Source organism: Scardinius erythrophthalmus, assembly GCF_964197995.2.
Source record: "Scardinius erythrophthalmus genome assembly, chromosome: 11".
In the NCBI taxonomy this organism is placed as follows: domain Eukaryota; kingdom Metazoa; phylum Chordata; class Actinopteri; order Cypriniformes; family Leuciscidae; genus Scardinius; species Scardinius erythrophthalmus.
This window is the reverse complement of record NC_138231.1, coordinates 6,861,564-6,879,410: the sequence shown is the minus strand read 5'-3', so window position 1 is coordinate 6,879,410 and position 17,847 is coordinate 6,861,564. Positions and strand designations below refer to the sequence as shown.

The window sequence follows — 17,847 nt, the reverse complement described above, 5'->3', positions numbered from 1 at the left end:
TGAGGACTCCTTACACAGATCGCCGGCCGCTGGGCTGTGTGAAGCGATGGGGGGGGCGAAGGCCCGGAAGCATGCGTGGCACTAATCCTCTGGCTTATTTGTTCATTTACCGAGAAAAGGCTGATATCTTTAAGAAACAGATCGTGAAGTGACGGATGCTGTGAATAATTGCTTTTTCATCCCTGGCTTATGGAACAAATTGAATTGCCGTTGAAGTGGGGTGAGAGTTGCCGTTTAAGCAGGTATCTCCTCTTTGGGGTGGCAAAATGCCTGACACATATTAGGAATGAAAAGGTGGCTGTTTTCCTGTGCTTCATTCATATTCATTGACTGGAGATGCGCTCATTACTATTGACATTTTTGCTGCGCAGCACGGCCCTCATACATTTGAAATTAAAGGGCCGTCACCTCAAACTATGAGTTTCATCTTGCCTTGGTATTTTTGTGCATCGCAAGAAGCCAGCATCACATCATGTGTCAGTGTTTGGATGCATAATAATGCTGAATTTAAAGACCACAGAGCAGCTAAAAACCACACAAGTTGAGATCCTTTAGATTTGGAAAGGTTGTCATCTCCCTTGATGACATACTGTGATCATGGCCATATTGTTCCATCGCTTAACAAGAAGACAATGTCTAAATCTGTCTTTGCCTTGGACACAGTAAAAGGTTTTATCCTCTCGTTTAATGTTTTCTTAAAAGCATGCTTATTATAGCATGTCAAGCTTCATGTCTGAACATGTCTTTCATATATAAACAAGCAGAGTGTCTAAATGAGCTCAGTATTGTCAATGTGATTAATTCAGCTAAATATGATAATTGGATCTATTTATATTCTTCCTGATTTTCATAAAGCGTTTTCAGTCAGTTCTTATATTCTTCCTGATTTTCATAAAGCGTTTTCAGTCAGTTCTTTCTCCTGCTCTCAGCAGCTCTGAATGTTTAAGTGTGAAGAGAGCTAAAATAAATTATCTCTTGACTAGACTGATGGAAAACACATGCCAGGAAATAGATCTTGCCAACCTGCAACACGTACTTTGCTATGGTTCAGCGCTAGCCAAACATAAACGTGTGCTATGCTAGGGTACCGTTCGCCCAAACTTAAACGTGCTTGTGCATGTATTTGATGGATTTAGCCAAACTTGCCAAGCTGAGAACAGCCCTCTATCCAGACGGTTGGAAAAGGTGTTTATAGAACATCTGTCTTAGTATGTATGAAATTATACTTGGCATCTCTGTTTAGACACAGGAACAATGATGACGAGGCATTACGCCATTTATGTGCTAATGAGCCGTTTTGTTTCCGTTGTTTTGATGCATCGTAGTATACAAAAATAGATGCACGGCCATTACAAAGAAACCAAACGTAAATGTCATGCCAGTTTGACAATATCTTTGCTTTACTGCTGCTGTCACTGGAGATGTAATTGATTCTGATCGGCCAAACCCTAATCCTCGTTTTAGGACCAGAGTTACAGATTTGACATTTTGGACAGCACATCAGACTGCATAAGACAGTATTACATGTGGCAGTTCAAACCTTAAGTTTGTGTTTTTAAACTTGTTTTTAAACTTTGTTTGATATGTGTCACTTTAAGCCCAGAGGCAATTGATTTCATGTCGAACCCATCAGTTGCTGGGTCGAGCTGATGACATTTATGCTTTTTCGGCTGTATTCAATATTTTGAATGTGTTCATATTTTAGTTTGTGATGTGCATTTTGATCATTTTGACTACACTTAGATACATTAGAACCAATGGTGTTTGTCCACACATTGTTTGCAGTCCCTTTCGGTCTGTTTCTAACACAAAGATATATACTCTAGCTTTAGAGGACTTTGAATACATTGCATAGGTTGTTTGGACTGCTTTTATGCTACTTTTTTCTTTTCATTTCTGGGTGAACTATTATTTTAATATCGATGGTCTCTACTATATCTACTTTTTTCAGGAATAAAAAGAAATATCTTTTCCATCTCAGTGTGAAATAGTAATATTACCCTGTGCAGCACAATACAGCCTTATGTGTCTCAAATTAATCTCAAAGGTTTGATTTTACACAGTTCATCTTGTGGATCTTCCACAACAGTTGCATCACTTGTTCCACTTCTCTAACTTGACCATTTCAGCTTTCAGTTTGACTTAGTTGAATATATTATACATCTGCAGCTGGAGCGCACCAGAGATTTGTATGAACATTAAAAACAGGGAAGTGCTCTTGTCCTTTATTTTTCACTCAACATTTCTGCCTTAATCACATGCCACACATGAATCTAGCTCCTTTGAGCCTTTTTAATAACATACTAACAAAATCTATAACTGAATTATTCAGCAATTATAGCCCTCCGTAATAAGAACAGTAGTATTGGTTTTATTGGTTTGTCTAATGTGGTTTATTAACACAACATGGTCACTCACTAAGGATTAAGAGTTTCATTATATAAAGTAAAATCTTTGTTCTGTGTGATGTAACTTTTTGGCCTTTTGAAGCAAAGAGTTTTTGATAAACTACGAAGCAAGATATGTCAGTGTATTGTGATATTTTTCTTTTGGCTTTCCTCAAGCAGACTAACAGTTAACTTTCTCTTTTTTTATGTAGGTTTGTTTTGCATTCTTATATTGCAAAATATTTATAACTTGCTGACCTTTTTGTATTGTGTGCTTCATCCAGCAGTTACAGTAATATTTGTACTTTTCAGAACTAAAATCAGAACCCAATTTTATTGGGAATACTTCATAGAAAAAAATGGTTTTGAGGCTTTAACTTTGTTGCTGTGAAATTTTAAATCTTCCTGTTAGTTGACCTGTTCTAAACCCACAATGCCTCTGTATCACTTCATCTGTGATATTTATGTCTGGGCTGGTTAGGTTATTACAAAACAAGTCTTCTAGCGAAAGTCAAATGGACTGTGTGAACAAATCTTTTATAGCTAGGATTACCATTGTATTCAGGGTTGATGGAGTGCTTCTGCCATCCATGACCGTTCTCCCACAGTCAGTGACACTGAGGAGGAACATCAGGGTCCACAGCTAATCCCTGTAAATGAAATGTTAGCAAATTGTGATATTTACTGCAAATTATTTTGCATTTTGTCTCCTGCCATTCATAATGTTACATTGCCATAATACCATTGACTGTTTTGGCAATAATATCTTATACAATGACGACTGGCAATAATGGCAATAACAACAATATTTTTTTGGCCTTGTTTTAAGAGTTTTTGATTAAAGTAATAAATAATATAATAAGTTCAAAATAATTGTATTATGATATTATACATATACATTTATGTGTAGTTTACACTATTTATTCAATTTTTTAGGTTTTGGAACTGACACTTCTGTCAGAACACAATTATCTAACTAATAAAGTCACTAATAATATCTATATATTACAGACTTTGGTTGTTTGCACGCTTGGGCTGAGCATTCTGGTCGTGTTGCTATTTAGTATGTTGATATTTACCTTCAGTGTCCTCCAGTGGTTTTTAATGAAGACGTTGGGTTGTTTTCATTGGTTCAGGGGCTGTCATCGTACTGCAAAGATATGGTTTCAAACTTATCTGTAGGGGATGCTTTTTCTCATTAAATGTCTCCCCAAAACCAAACCCGAATCCTCAATTACTGCTGTGTTTTTGCAATCTCGGTAACACTGCCTTGTGCTTGTGTGCTCTTTGTTCTTTCTGGCTCCAACCTTATCAGAAACTTGCACTGTTTATGTTGACTCTGACCAATGCAGTCTGAGTAATAACTTGTCCCAGCGCGATTTGATGTGCTCACGATTGGCCGGAGGATCGTTGTGATGAACATGTCAATCGAAAGGCCACGGTGAAGTCTGAGGCGTTTTAATTAAACCTAGTGCAAACAGTAAATACTTGCATTCTGGAGCTGCGCATGAAATGGAAGGTAATTATGATGTGCCTTAATTAGCTGTCGCCGTGATCGTAATTGCTTTTGAAGATGGCTGACCTCTCTTCCTTGGTGTACGTGTTGGGGGCTCAATATTGTCAGAGTTGTTTCATTTGCATGTGTTCATCTGGTCAAACTATCTTTTGGAGGTTACCTTCTCTGTAGATGTTCATTTATTTTCCCACTCAGTTTTTTATTCAGTTCTCATAAGTACATTTGACATTTCAACAGGTCTTTAGAGGAGTAGAGCAGTTTCTTGAAATAATATATATTCCTCCTGAAAATGACAGAATAGAGCCATGTCATCTCAAACATTTAAAGTCCATTACATTTCTGAAATTTTAATATAACTAGGGCTGGGTCATATGGCTAAAAAAGTTTTTCAGCCATTTATTGATATTTAGTATAGCTTAAAATGGCACACTTTTTTTTAGTCAGAGTAACTTTCATTTTAACCGGACAGCCATTGTAGTCAAATGAATTCAAAATGTTTAATGGCAGAAGCTAAATTAAGCACTGCTTTTCATCAAAGGAATAGTTCACCCAAAAATGAAAATTCTACCATTATTACTCTCCCTCATGTTGTTCCAACCCCGTAAGACTTTTGTTCATCTTTGGAACACAAATGAAGATATTTTTGATGAAATCTGAGAGCTTTCACTCCATTGACAGCTACGCAACTGACACTTTGACACTTCAAAAAGTTCATTAAGAAATCGTAAAACTAATCCTTATGAATTGAGTGGTTTAGTCCAAACTTTCTTTTTTTTTGAAGAGACTCGATTGCTTTATTTGATGGAACAGATTTAATTTAGGCTTTTATTCACATATAAATATTCATCAACTCACACATCAGATATGGTAAACAGAAGCATGTTCGCCTGATGTGCGAGAACCAATGAGGTTCGTTCTCGTGTTACGCAAGCAAGTCTGAGCTTCAGCAAGAGGTTTGTTCTTGTCAAGCAGGTTCAGTTGAGCTTCCGTTTATGTTCACTGATCAATCTTTATATGTGAATAAAAGCCTACATTAAATCTGTTCACCATATAAAGCGATCGAGTCTCTTCAGAAAATTTGGACTAAACCGCTCGATTCATTCAGATTAGTTTTACGATCTCTTTATGAACTTTTTGTAGCGTCAAAGTGTCAGTTGCGTAGCTGTCAATGGAGGGACAGGAAGCTCTCGGATTCATCAAAAAGATCTTCATTTGTGTTCTGAAGATGAACAAAAGTCTTACGGGTTTGGAATGACATGAGGGCGAGTAATTAATGACAGAATTTTCATTTATGGGTAAACTATCCCTTTAAATTAATTGGTATTAATGAACAAGTGTTAATCTGCATGTTAATAACGTTTTACATAAAAATGTATGTCCACAGACAGACTGCTCCCATTTCCTTCACTGCATGTTTGTAGCTAGGTCTCCGGAAACTAAAACAATGTCATTAAACTTCAGCTTCAAATTAAGCCTCTTCACATTAAGACTATTCCAAACACCGCAGTCATTTTCCACTACAGCACAGCAAACCACAGGACGCACATTCATCAGCGGCTTTAATGCTTGACTGAAATGTTAGGTGTTAGCAGGTGCAGGTCCAACTTCCCCAAGAAAATCAGAATGAGAGACAGACTGTGCCTCTCATATGTCACCATGAACCTTACAAAAATGCTTGATGCGTGTGTATATGAGGATTATATGTGATTCATTCATTACCTCACTTCCAGATGCCTCCTTTAGAGCCAGATCTTACTTAAGCAAAAATGACTCATTTAAGTGTAAGAGCTTTTCTCTCTGGAAAAAAGAAAGAAAACCAGGCATTATTCCTGCCATTAACGAATCAAATACTATTAGGCATCCGAGTTAAGAACATTATTTCTGCTTTGGCAAATCTGGCAGATTCAGATCCAATCTGACCATACCCATCAAAGTGGTCTTTCTTTACTCGCTCTAATGTGGTTCCAAACTCAAGGAGAACACAGGAGAAATTCTAAAGACTTTTTGTGGTTTTCCATGCAATTATAATTACGAAAACGGACACAAAAGCACTATAAAATGAGTTCATAAATAGTCTTCTGAAGCTTTGTCTGATGAACAGACTGAAAATTAAGTTGTTTTTCACTGATAATCTTTCCCTCACTGAGCTGTTAACCACTGCAAAGGGATGAAGTCAGTGAGTTGAATTCGAGAATCAGATAAGTCCAATTCAAATGAATTATTCAGACTGGTTTTGTTAACCGAATCAACCAACTTATTAGAAAGACTCGACTTAAAAGAAAGATTTGTTCTCTATCAGGGCGTTTTCAGACCTGCCGATCGTTTGCTTTGTTCTGAAACAGGGATTTAATTTGTTTATCATGTTGCATTTTCTACTCGTTTCGGTTCGCTTTCACAAGGCAACATTTCAAAGCATACCAAAGGGTGTTTATGCAAGTCACACGTGAGTAAAACTGTCCTCATATTGGTCAGTTTCCTCTGTATCATCCATCAAGATGGATTGACAAGTTCACTCCACAGGCGTATTGTGCCTTTATCTGTCGCTGTCGTGACACGCTAACACTTAGATTTGATTCCCATTATGACTAATAAATGATATACAGACCCTTTCCAAAAACTTTGAATATCATGGAAAAGTTTATTTATTTCCATAATTCCATTCAAAACGTTAAACTTCCATAGATTATAGATTCAGGGCCCACAACTTAAACGATTTCAAGTATTTAGTTGTTTATTTGTACGTAATTTGGGCTTCCAGCTCATAAAACCCACGAAAACAGGATTTCAAAAAATTAGAATATTACATGAAATCACACAGTAATTACACAGTGATACCATGGTCATTGAACCAGGTTTTGGTTCTTTTGGCAGTGTGGGCAGGTGCAAATCCTGCTGGAAAATGAAGGAAGCATGAAGTGCTCTGAAAATGTCCTGGTAGACGGCTGCGTTGACTCTGGATTTAATAAAGCACAGTGGACCAAAGTCCTCTTTTCTGATGAAAAGAGGAAACCAAGGTCCCAGAGTCTGGAGGAAGAAGGGAGAGGCACACAATCCAAGATGCTTGAAGTCCAGTGTGAAGTTTCCACAGTCTGTGTTGGTTTGGGGAGCCATGTCATCGGCTGGTGTTGGTCCACTGTGCTGTCCACTCAACCCAGCCGTCTACCAGGACATGTTCAGAGCACTTCATGCTTCCTTCAGCAGACAAGCTTTATGGAGATGCTGACTTCATTTTCCAGCAGGATTTGCACCTGCCCACACTGCCAAAATAACCAAAACCTGGTTCAATGACCATGGTATCACTGTGTAATTACTGTGTGATTTCATGTAATATTCTAATTTTTTGAAATCCGGTTTTCATGGGTTTTATGAGCTGGAAGCCCAAATTATGTACAAATAAACAACTAAATACTTGAAATCGTTTTAAATTGTGGGCCCTGAATCTATAATCTATGGAAGTTTAACGTTTTGAATGGAATTATGGAAATAAATTAAACTTTTCCATGATATTCAAATTTTTTGGAAAGGGTCTGTATATTTAATTATATTTATAATTTATGCTGTTAGAGTGGGAATCAGTGTTTCATCTGAGCTGTTACACAACATTTTAAGATAAAGAGGTGTTCTTTGGCTTTCAACCACAAAAACTCACATAATCAGACACTGCTGATATAACACATTTTCCATTATGAATAATGATTCCACTTGGTTCGTTGGGTCGGATTGCTTTCTCACGCTCCAGGGTTTGTTTTCAATTGAGCCGAGACCACCTCGCTCAGGTGATCTCGGAGCGATTGTTTTGGTGCGGATCTGAGCATGATTGCCGTGCTCATATATGCCCAAATGAACCGAATTAACGGAGAAAACGCACCGGGTTCTGAAACAAATGCTCCAAAACGAGCCAGGTGTGAAACCTTAATTGTAATTGCATGGAAAAGAGCTTTAAAAACAGTGTTCAAAATTTCTGTCACACAGGTTTAGAATAACATGAACAGAGTAAATGAAAGAAATTTATGTTGAATGCTGTTTTATTTTCCTCTGTTTCAGGCTCTGTTGGAGCAGGTGGTTGTGAAATGTGAGGGCTTCAGTGTGGATCATCTGGAGAGAGTTTACTCGGTGCTCAGCCAGTGTATTTACCAGCACCGCAGAGACTACGACAAGACCCATCTGATAGAGGTTGAGACACACACACACACACACACACACACACACACACACACACACACACACACACACACACACACACACACACACAATATGATGTTCAATGACTTTATGGCCCTACTGGTTGTGCAATTTATCAAATTACATGTGAACTTCATGGGCACAAGCAAAAAGATTGGACATACCTATATTTAAGAGAGGCTTTTGTGTGGTAATTGTACCACATGATAGCATGCCGTACACTTTCACTAGATAATATTTTATTAGCTTTATTTGATTTTATATACATGCCACACCACATTACAATCACAAAACAACAATAGCACTCATTATGTTTTTTATTAAAGGGGTGGTTGAATATGATTTCACTTTTCTAACTTTAGTTAGTGTAATGTTGCTGTTTGAGCATAAACAACATCTGCAAAGTTACAACGCTCAAAATTCAAAGCAAAGGGAGATATTTGCTTTTAAAGAAATTGCTTTATAAGAACTATAACAAATGGCTGGTAGAGACTACACGACATTCCTCCTGGGTTAGTGACATCACTAACCTTACAATTTGCATAAACCCCGCCCCCGGGAACACCATTTATAGATTATCATGATGACAGAATATGCTAATCAATGACTAGAAGATAACTACACATAAACTATCTAAAATCATCAACTAACTATTCAGAAATGTCCTGCCCCATCATTGTCCGACTCCGGTTTGAACATAAAAAGCTAAAAGTTTTTTTACATTTTCAGTGCATGTCTGTGTGAGGTAAAAGGACACAAGCTGTTGAAGCTCCGCCCCCTGTGCTGGGAGCAGCAGCTCATTTGCATTTAAAGGGACAGACACAAAAACGGTGCGTTTCTGCTCACCCTCCAAAAGTGACAACTTTAACATGATATATAAAAATATCTGTGGGGTATTTTGAGCTAAAACTTCACATACACACTCTGGGGACATCAAAGACTTATTTTACATCTTGTGAAAAGGGCATTATACCACCCCTTTAAAGGAAAGGTGGTTATTTAAAAAAAAAAAAATACTTTTTATCGTTTTTCTTGAGCCATTTCGTTCTTCCACTTTAAAAATCAAAAAGCTAACGTCAAGAAAAGTGAGGTATATGCGTTATTTTGATGTGGTGATTGGCTGGATGGCCGTGGCTGGAGAGTTTGCTTTTACGTCATCAGTTTCACTATTATTCAAGAGAATAGACTAATTTAATCCAATCACTGTGCTGTATTACTCATGAGATCGCATAACAGCAGAGAATTCAAATGTGACAAATTTTGCCGCTGTTCGTTCACCTCTGCCTGTTCAGAGTTCGGACATGCGTGTTGTAAGTGTACGTTTCCTCAGTACAGTAGCAAAAGTGTTGTTTGCATTTCAGAACTGGAGTTTGACTACCAACACATGGAAAATATGACTAACAATATTTCATTTGTAACAACATGTGGAGCGCACATGGGAGCGGTTTCTGTGCGAAACGCCGCTATGAGTTTAACAACACTGGCAACGCAGATCACATAGTTCATATACGGACCGCAAGCGTGTTTACTGACATATTTCACATACTCACCTGCTCCAAACATGAACCCAGCACCCTGTATGCGCACATACTTCATGAAGTCTTCCTCAAATTAAGTATATATGTGCAAATAAGGACAATGATACAGCGGTACGTCTAATCATGAATGCGATGACACAATGGGTTATTCTGATACACAGAAGACTAATGTAGACCAAAAATTCTCATAAAATTCTCCGCTCATATTTTAATATTAATTTGTCTGAGAAATAAGTGTGTTACAGGTCTGTGTTTCTTTGGTTGTTTTCTCTCCTCTTCCCACCCTCTATACTCCCTCTTTTCCTCAGCTTTCCACAGCTTTTTATTTTTTTCGAGGTTTTTTTTGTCTCCTTCAAAGCTGAGGTGTAAACGACCAGGTTAAAACAGGGGGGTTTCATGACACTTTAAATACGGCTTCACAATAAATTACTCTCATTTTTATTTTGTGTTCTGATTTTGTCAACTCATAAATACATCCATTTTATTTATTTTATTTTATTGGGTTCTGAAGCAAAACCTGCTAAAAACACTGGATTAGACCATAAATATATTTGACCTAAAAATGTTTTAGTACTTCTGTATTTTAGCTATAATGACTGCAAAATGATGACTGCATAGTTTTATCTTCAATTATTTGTAGTAATAATTGCTGAGCCAGTATAATACAAAATAGAAAGAACCTTATTAACTAGTAGCTTTATCCTGTCTAATGACTCATAATGTTCAGTTCAGTCATGTGTCGTGTGTGACAGCGGCTCAGAGGAGATGGATACACAGTGATTGAACACGGCACACCGAACAGCTGCTGTGTGTCTAAATTACACTGGCGCGCCAATGGTAGAGAGCTCTCGCACGTCCTCCTGGGAAATTATGTGCGCTGTTCTCAAATACAATAGTAATGGTAGCTGCCCAGCAGAAACAGATTAGAATTGCTCCAAGGAATTATGGCCGGCTTGACTGAAGGCTAATTTGCATGTTGTGTACCAATTCCTCTTTGAGAGCACCCTAATGGAGTCGCATTTATTAATTCCAGGATGATTCGAGATCGAGACCATCTGGAAAAGCTGTATGTGTTTACATTTTAATCCGCTGTTCTCCGTCAGATCGTTGGATCTTTTGCAGCCGTTGGACCGGTGCTGAGATCCACAGAGGATAGCAGAAATTGGACATGATTTTGTTAATTGTTCACGCATTGTCCTGTGCCGTATACTTTGACCTCAACCAGAATTACCATGTCAGATAAAGAGTTGTATTAAATCCATTTCTGTTTTTAAAGAACGCAAAGTGGAGTTCTAGCCATACACATCACAATGTCATAAAGTCATTGTGACTTTTCATGCTATCTTAGCTCCGCCCACAGCGGAATCTCATTGGTCTAAAATTCTGCTTCTCATAGTTGTGTATTAAAGGTATAGTTTGCGTTCTGTCATCATTAACACACTCTCACGTCTATGAAAACCTGTATGATTTTGAATTTGTAAAAGCCCAAAAGAAAACCTATTTATCTACCTTATTTTGCAGTAAGCTATGTTCTGTGAATGTTCGAGACTTCCTGTTTCATTAGCCGCTATAGGTAAATAACTAGAAGAATAACAAAGTGCAGTAAACAGTAATCATCCAGGATTTTCACACTGCTTTTGATAAAAATTCAGCTGACATCACAGGAATTAAGTATTACGGTTTTTACTGTATTTTTCAGCAAATAAACAAAAAATGTAAAAAATATATATATTATAGACCAAACTTTTGAATGGTAGTGTATAATGAAACATTATAATAATGTTTAAAATGTTAAGTAATAATAAAATAAGTTATGTTTATGTAGTTCTGTACATATAATTATATATCTCGTCCAAATAATGACCTACAGAATTTGACTTATGTCGTTCATCTTGGTTCCGTTTACACATTATCCATTAAAATAGTAGATATAGTGACATATATACATAGTTATACATGAATACAATGTATTCCTTCTTTTTTATTTTTTTTTTGATATTCACATTTAACAAATCATGCCATTAATTTCGTTTATGTTTCTGTCTGTTGATTTGCAGGCGATGGAGAGGCAAGTTGAGCATTTTCGAAACATTCCTGTGATGAATAGAGGGCTTTCAGAGAGAAATGTGATTGGAGACTCTTTTGATAGAAGAGGGAGAGGCGAGCGCTCTGAGCCAAGTCCTTAACATGGAGCAGGTCTGGACGCCTCGGTCTCGAATGACAGCGGGAAGGGGGGGAAAAGTGCAGACATTTGAAACAAAGGCGACCTTGGTGCTATCATCTCAGGTACCCGAAACAGAACCAAACACAAAAACTCCTGGAGGTTTCGTTTTTGCTCGTTTCTTTTTTGTAAACTCTCATACATGCCAATTGCCGATGATTGTTCCTGGTGCTATTGGGTGCTATTGTTTTTTTTTTTTTCTTTTTGTTTTTTTTCTTCTTCATCTGCTGCTCCTTGTTCTCATAAATAAGCAAACAAAACACAAACAGTACAGTACAGTACAAAATAAAAGATTGTGTGATGTCACAAAGCAACCTCAGCCTCTGTCTACTGGAAGCAAACACACATACACACAGATTCTCACCAGCAGTGGAAAACTGTATACGGATGGTGTGATGTCCTACAGCTCCAGTCAGTTGCTCATTTACTGTGGAAATAAACTACTTTGCCCTCTTTCTACGTCCAACCCCCTCATGTCCACCACTCCTGTGATGTCACACGTCGTCACCATTGAGATTATCAACACTTTTTAGCCACATAGATATTCCTGCTGGAAAAAAACAACACGTTTTGTAGGGACGTCTAATGACGAGTTGTTTTCTACTGGATGTTAATAGTACATTTTGCAAGGCCTCTCTATTGTAAACCAACTTTTCCCTGTGAACAATGAGACTGTGTTCTCCTATTCCAACTATAATTTTTGTAGAAAAAAAAAAAAATGGACAGATTTTGGTTCAAATAGATTCTTTAGGAGAGGAATAGTAGTGTTTTAGACCAATCACATATTTCTCCCCTAGGAGTAGCTCATGGGCTTTATCGTTTGGTTTATTTATTTTGGCATTTTTCTGGTTTACTGGATTTACGAGTAGATTATCTGGAGATTGCACTGCCTAGCGTGTGCCTTAAACTTTGAAATAGTATCTCACAGGCTATCGGTGCTTGTGGACAAGCCACAGGGCTACAAACCCTTTCCGGATGTTTTAAGAGACTTCGATAGAAGTATGTGGTGTATGTTGCAATTAATTGTTTGCCAATCTGTTCTCAAGTCACGGACCCGAACATCTTCATGGTTTGTGGTTTGCTCCATCAAATAATGAGGCTTTCATTCTCCATCCATTTATATTGTAATATCACAAATTTGGAGTACAAATATCAGCGATGTTTTGATGTGCAAATCGTTGAAGCTACAATGGCAGTCTAGGCAGTGCTGAATTTTTGAACGTAAAGCATTACTATATTTTTTTGTTTGCTCTTTTATAGTGTTTCCATTGTGCTAACTGTCTAATATTGTGCTAAATCCTTGGTTCTTAGCTGTTGCATTAATATCTCAGTTTTGGTGTTGTGTAAGTATCATTAACTCCCCCTCTCAAACTTGTGTTAACTCTCAGCTTTCAACGCTTTGTAAAGAACGTTGATCCAGGTTCAAGAGTCGCTGTGACCTTGTCTCGGATTCGGTGCTATAAACAAAATGGAAAAAAGAGGGGAAAACAAACACTTTTTAAGACATATGCAAAAGAAAGGAAAAAAACTAGAAGTTAGCTTTGGACTACTGCAGTGTGTGTGTGTGAGAGACAGAAGCACAGCTACCTCAGCAAGTTGTTTTCATGCGAAGAGACAAAAGTAATGACCTGTTTACTGACAAACAGTATTTGTTGACCTCTGTAATATCACTGCGCCCTTCAGAAATTCAAGCTAAGGTACTGGACCGCCTCTCCGACATGAGCTCGTCATGGGGCTGCTGCAGTAATCCTCGGGTTTGTTTCTCAGCATTTCATTTTTGGGTTGTCCTGCTTTTGAGCCGAGAAAAGAAATGGCATTGAAATGTTATATACTGTATATTTCAGGGTTTTTTTTTTTACATGTGCATCCCATGATTTTTATATTAGTGGCCATGTTTCTACCGTTTTTTTTTTTAATTTCCCTCAAACTTCGCAGTCCCATTTTCCTTGGTGCTATTGCCTGTCCATTTGTTATTTATATAATTATGATCAACATTTTGTTCATCAAAACTAATTGGAAACATTGTTACACGAAATTTGTGCTGAGACACGTTGTGGCACATTTTTGTAGCAGGTGTTGCACGACGTTCAGAAACCCACTGGTCTCAGGTCTCTGCTGCATTAATATTTATTCCATAAGGGTGGATATGATGATGATGATGATGATGGTGGTGGTTAGGCTTCTTTTTCTTTTTCAAATATTACTGTAGAGGATGAAGGGGAAGTTCATGTGGCTAATGTGTGTTTTCGGGTCCCTCTCCATCACCTGTAGTATCGTCAACATGCTTAATTGGTGGAGCATGGAAGAAACTACTGTAATGCTGACCACGTGTGCGTATCACACATATGTATCTGGGAAAAACGAGATTCAGTTGATGCCAGTTCACAAGACGCCCTATTTGCAAAGCTATTTGATTGCATAATGTAATTGGCCCTGAATCGAAATCAAAACTTGGTCAGCACATTGTGTGGAAAGGAAATGTCACATTTAGAAGCACCACTAATATATTTTTTAGAGAATCAACTCTTAAATCCTGCATTAAAAATGGTACAATGTGGGCATGAAAGTCTATGTAGTTCTATGTGTTTGACTACAAGTTAAAGTTCTTTAACTTTAGTTGAGCAGAGTTTAATTCAGATTGTTTAACTGACAGTAGAAAGTCCATAGAACAATAGCATGTAGGTAAATATGACCCACTAAACCCAGTGTGTTCAAAAGTTTGTCAATGCTTTATGTCGGAGAAGTTTATCTTGTTTGCAAATGATTTATGTTTAGTTCATTTCATTTAATCAGTAGATTTATACCCCTTTAAGGATTTACAAGGATGAGGGAATGTTTTTTTTTTTTTTGGAGTTGTACCTGAATTTGTTCCCTTTTGTATGTACTTTTATGAAGCAAATCAAAACCACACATACTGTTCTGTCCTTCCTTGCAGTCCTTCTTTTGTGAAATGATATATTTACTGTAATTTCTGAAATAAACTGCTGTGATATACTTGAATAAAAGGTGCAAATTGAACTTTCTCGAGGTGTTTTCATTTTAATCTGAGTCCTGTCTCGAGCTGTAATGAGGGTTACAGCACATTTGGACCGTGTGCGGTGTTCATAAATTGGAAAGTTTAAATAGCAAAACAGTAAGTGCAAGTTTGACCAATAAAAAAGCACATTTGCATTCACGATACATTACATTTGTTGACTTCCAAAAGTCTCCAGCTTTTGCAATAAGTCTCTGGCTTCACTCTGGATTTTAATAAATGCCTTCTGAAGCGATGCATTTTTGCAAGAAAAATATATGACTGATAAAAACATTTTAAAAAAATATATATTTTTACTGTGTTTGGATGGCTTGAGGGTGAGTGAATTATGGGATCATTTTCATTTTTGGGTGAACTGACCCATTTTTAAGGAAATTCCTTGGTCAGGTTAGGGTTATGAGTGATATGTAAATGACCAGTCAACATGTTTCTTTAGAATTCTGGATATGTATTTCAGCATTAATAACGTAAATTGTTCCGATAGGGTACAGATTTACAGACATTGTTCAATCCATTGATTTTTTTCTAAAAACATTTATACACAATTTTCATTGGTTTTTAAAATATACATATCTTCCGTATAATACAAAGTTTCTCCTTCCATCTTGCTCCATCTGTATTCCGCCATGGCTGCAGGCTCGTGGATTGGAATAAAACAAGGGTTAAAAACCCACAAAGAAAAGGTAGAATGATTTACACAGAACAAAATGAAACAAAACACCTCTGGGCATCACAGGTTCTGGTATTTTGTGCTTTGGAGTCCAGGAGGGCCTTTGTTCTATCCCGTCTCTGTAGCGCTGACCCTCGCTGGAGGGCTACATGACTAGCATCGACATCCTTTAGCTTCTTGCTGAAGTCCCTTTACGACGCAGCTGACCTTTATATACGACACACAATCCCATTTTCTCATCTCATGACGTGACTACCAATGTGACGGGAACCTTGTCAAAGAAACACGATGTGGGAGAAGAACAAAAACATTGAAGAGGGAATATTAAAAAATGCATTTGGCTGACCTAGAATGTCGTTCCAATGGCACGACACCTGAGGGGGAGCTACGCTACGGATCCTTTGCTAAATCTTGACCACGATGGTCCGACCGCGTTCCACCCAGGTTGGCTGGCTGGAGCTCGATGGGCTGTTTTAGGCCAGTTCGTGACATTAGAGTAGTCCAGAGTCAAACGTGTCCTCAGCCACTCTGAATGTACTTCTTTATAACCACGCATCCGTGTCTGAAAAGCGGACACGGCAGATTCTGCAGCAGCGTCCACGTGTTCGTGCAAGGGTCGAAGGTCTCCATGTTGCCCAGCGCTGGTCCCTCGCTGCTCACAATCCCTCCCGTTGCATAGATCTTCCCGTCTAGGATCGCCGCACTGGGGGAGGAAGAGCAAGAGACCGTTTTCCTTTCATTTATGCTACACCATTTGTAATGTGGAACATCGTTTATTGCATGGCGTATCGCAATGTACTGTTCATTAGACCAACCTGCAGAACTGCCTGGAGTGATTCATGTTGGGGCCGGCTTTGATGTTGCCCTTGTCTGGGTCGTAGATAGTGGTGGCTCGGGCGTAGGCTCCTCCCAGGATGAAGATAAAACCATTGAGGCTCACAGCGGGAGCGTACTTGTTATCTAAATAAGCCCAAAAGGAGCACAGGAGGAAAGAGAACAACAGATAGAAGTTACTTCTCTGATGTATGTTCCAGCCGCAGATGCATTTTTTTCCCTGGCATTATCATGGGTCTGCTTCCACATTGTGCTCAATGAAAAGATCTACTGTGCTTTTGGGAGCTACAAGTAAATCATACGGCTGCTGGGGCATCTAAATACGACATCTAAATTCTACTCAGCACGACTTTACAATGTTCTTTCGGAAGATTCCTGTGAAACGGCAGATAATAAACGAGGACTAGCATACTGTGTGGTTCCTACGTGACGTTGTAACTATGCAATCTTACGAAATAGGGTTTGAAGCACCATTTGTAATGCATTTAGGATTTTCTCTGCCTCTTTATGCCACATTCCATTCCCCACATCCCTATATCCTTTATGCTTCACGTTATTAAGCGGAGAATGACAAATTATGGCATACAGATATATGGCACCTGTTCCACCTGATGATTCCAAACAGAGGAAATTACCTCCGTAATACCCGCAGACCCTTCACAATGTGACAGGTTTTACTCACTCTATCCTTCTTCACACGGGGTAAATGGCCAAGAAACAGAAATAATCACATCTTTTCATGAGCAGGCAAATGACTGACAGCCCAACGCATGGTCGTGAACACGGAAAAGGCCGTCGAGCCGAATGCAAGAGAGAGGCTATCAGGCTTCGCTTTCTGACAGAAATTGTCTCCCAAACGATTACAGCTGGGCCAATTTATTACACCTATGAATAATTCACGTGGCTTCGTTCAAGGTTTTTTTTTGGTTTTGTTTTGTTTTTCCGCACCTTCGACTGATGCTCCTCGCTTGAGAAGCCGAGCACAGAAGCGATCTGTAAAACAGCCGCTGGATTTAATGGTTGAAAAGGAAGTGTGAGATGGGCTCTCGCTTGGCGGCGTGAATGCCAGGCGCTTCTCATTAAAACCCCCTGTCGTTCGACTTTGAGTGACGGCCTAGATAACTCCCTCTTTTTATAGCACTCCAACCAGCATCAGTCACAGCAAGCGTTGTCGAATTGATCGGCGGCATAACCCAGGGGGAGGGATCGTCTTCTGTAACGAGAGCACAGTTCTGGCACCCCCCCCTCGATCACATCTTTATTCCCCTCACAAAACGACTGCTTTTGTGCCGAGTCACTTCATTTAAACTCCCTGAATGCTTTGTTTACATCATAAGCGCATGCATTCTCACAAGCAGTTTGAGTTGCCGGCGTCTGTTAAGTCCTAATCTCACGCAGTCTGTTTATCTGTTTGTTGTCTCGTTTTCTAACCCAACGCTGATGCTATCAGCAGAGCTCATTGTTG

At 38.6% G+C, this 17,847-nt stretch overlaps 2 protein-coding genes across 3 annotated transcripts in view; one reads left to right on the top strand and one right to left on the bottom strand.

The window, feature by feature from the left end:
* The window catches only part of atad2b (ATPase family AAA domain containing 2B), an 87,208-nt gene extending 72,348 nt beyond the window's left edge, over positions 1-14,860 (top strand). For both annotated transcript variants that reach the window (XM_081379148.1, XM_081379147.1), the window contains exons 27-28: positions 7,948-8,076; positions 11,681-14,860. In XM_081379148.1, the coding sequence (XP_081235274.1) occupies positions 7,948-8,076; positions 11,681-11,809 (258 nt within the window). In that variant the 3' untranslated portion in view covers positions 11,810-14,860. The remainder of the gene's footprint in view (positions 1-7,947; positions 8,077-11,680) is intronic.
* Positions 14,861-15,312: 452 nt separating this feature from the next.
* klhl29 (kelch like family member 29) overlaps positions 15,313-17,847 on the bottom strand; it is a 308,679-nt gene continuing 306,144 nt past the window's right edge. Inside the window, exons 13-14 of the mRNA XM_081378916.1 lie at positions 16,364-16,508; positions 15,313-16,251 (exon numbers count right to left, since the gene is read on the bottom strand). Of these exons, the coding sequence (XP_081235042.1) occupies positions 16,068-16,251; positions 16,364-16,508 (329 nt within the window). The 3' untranslated portion in view covers positions 15,313-16,067. The remainder of the gene's footprint in view (positions 16,252-16,363; positions 16,509-17,847) is intronic.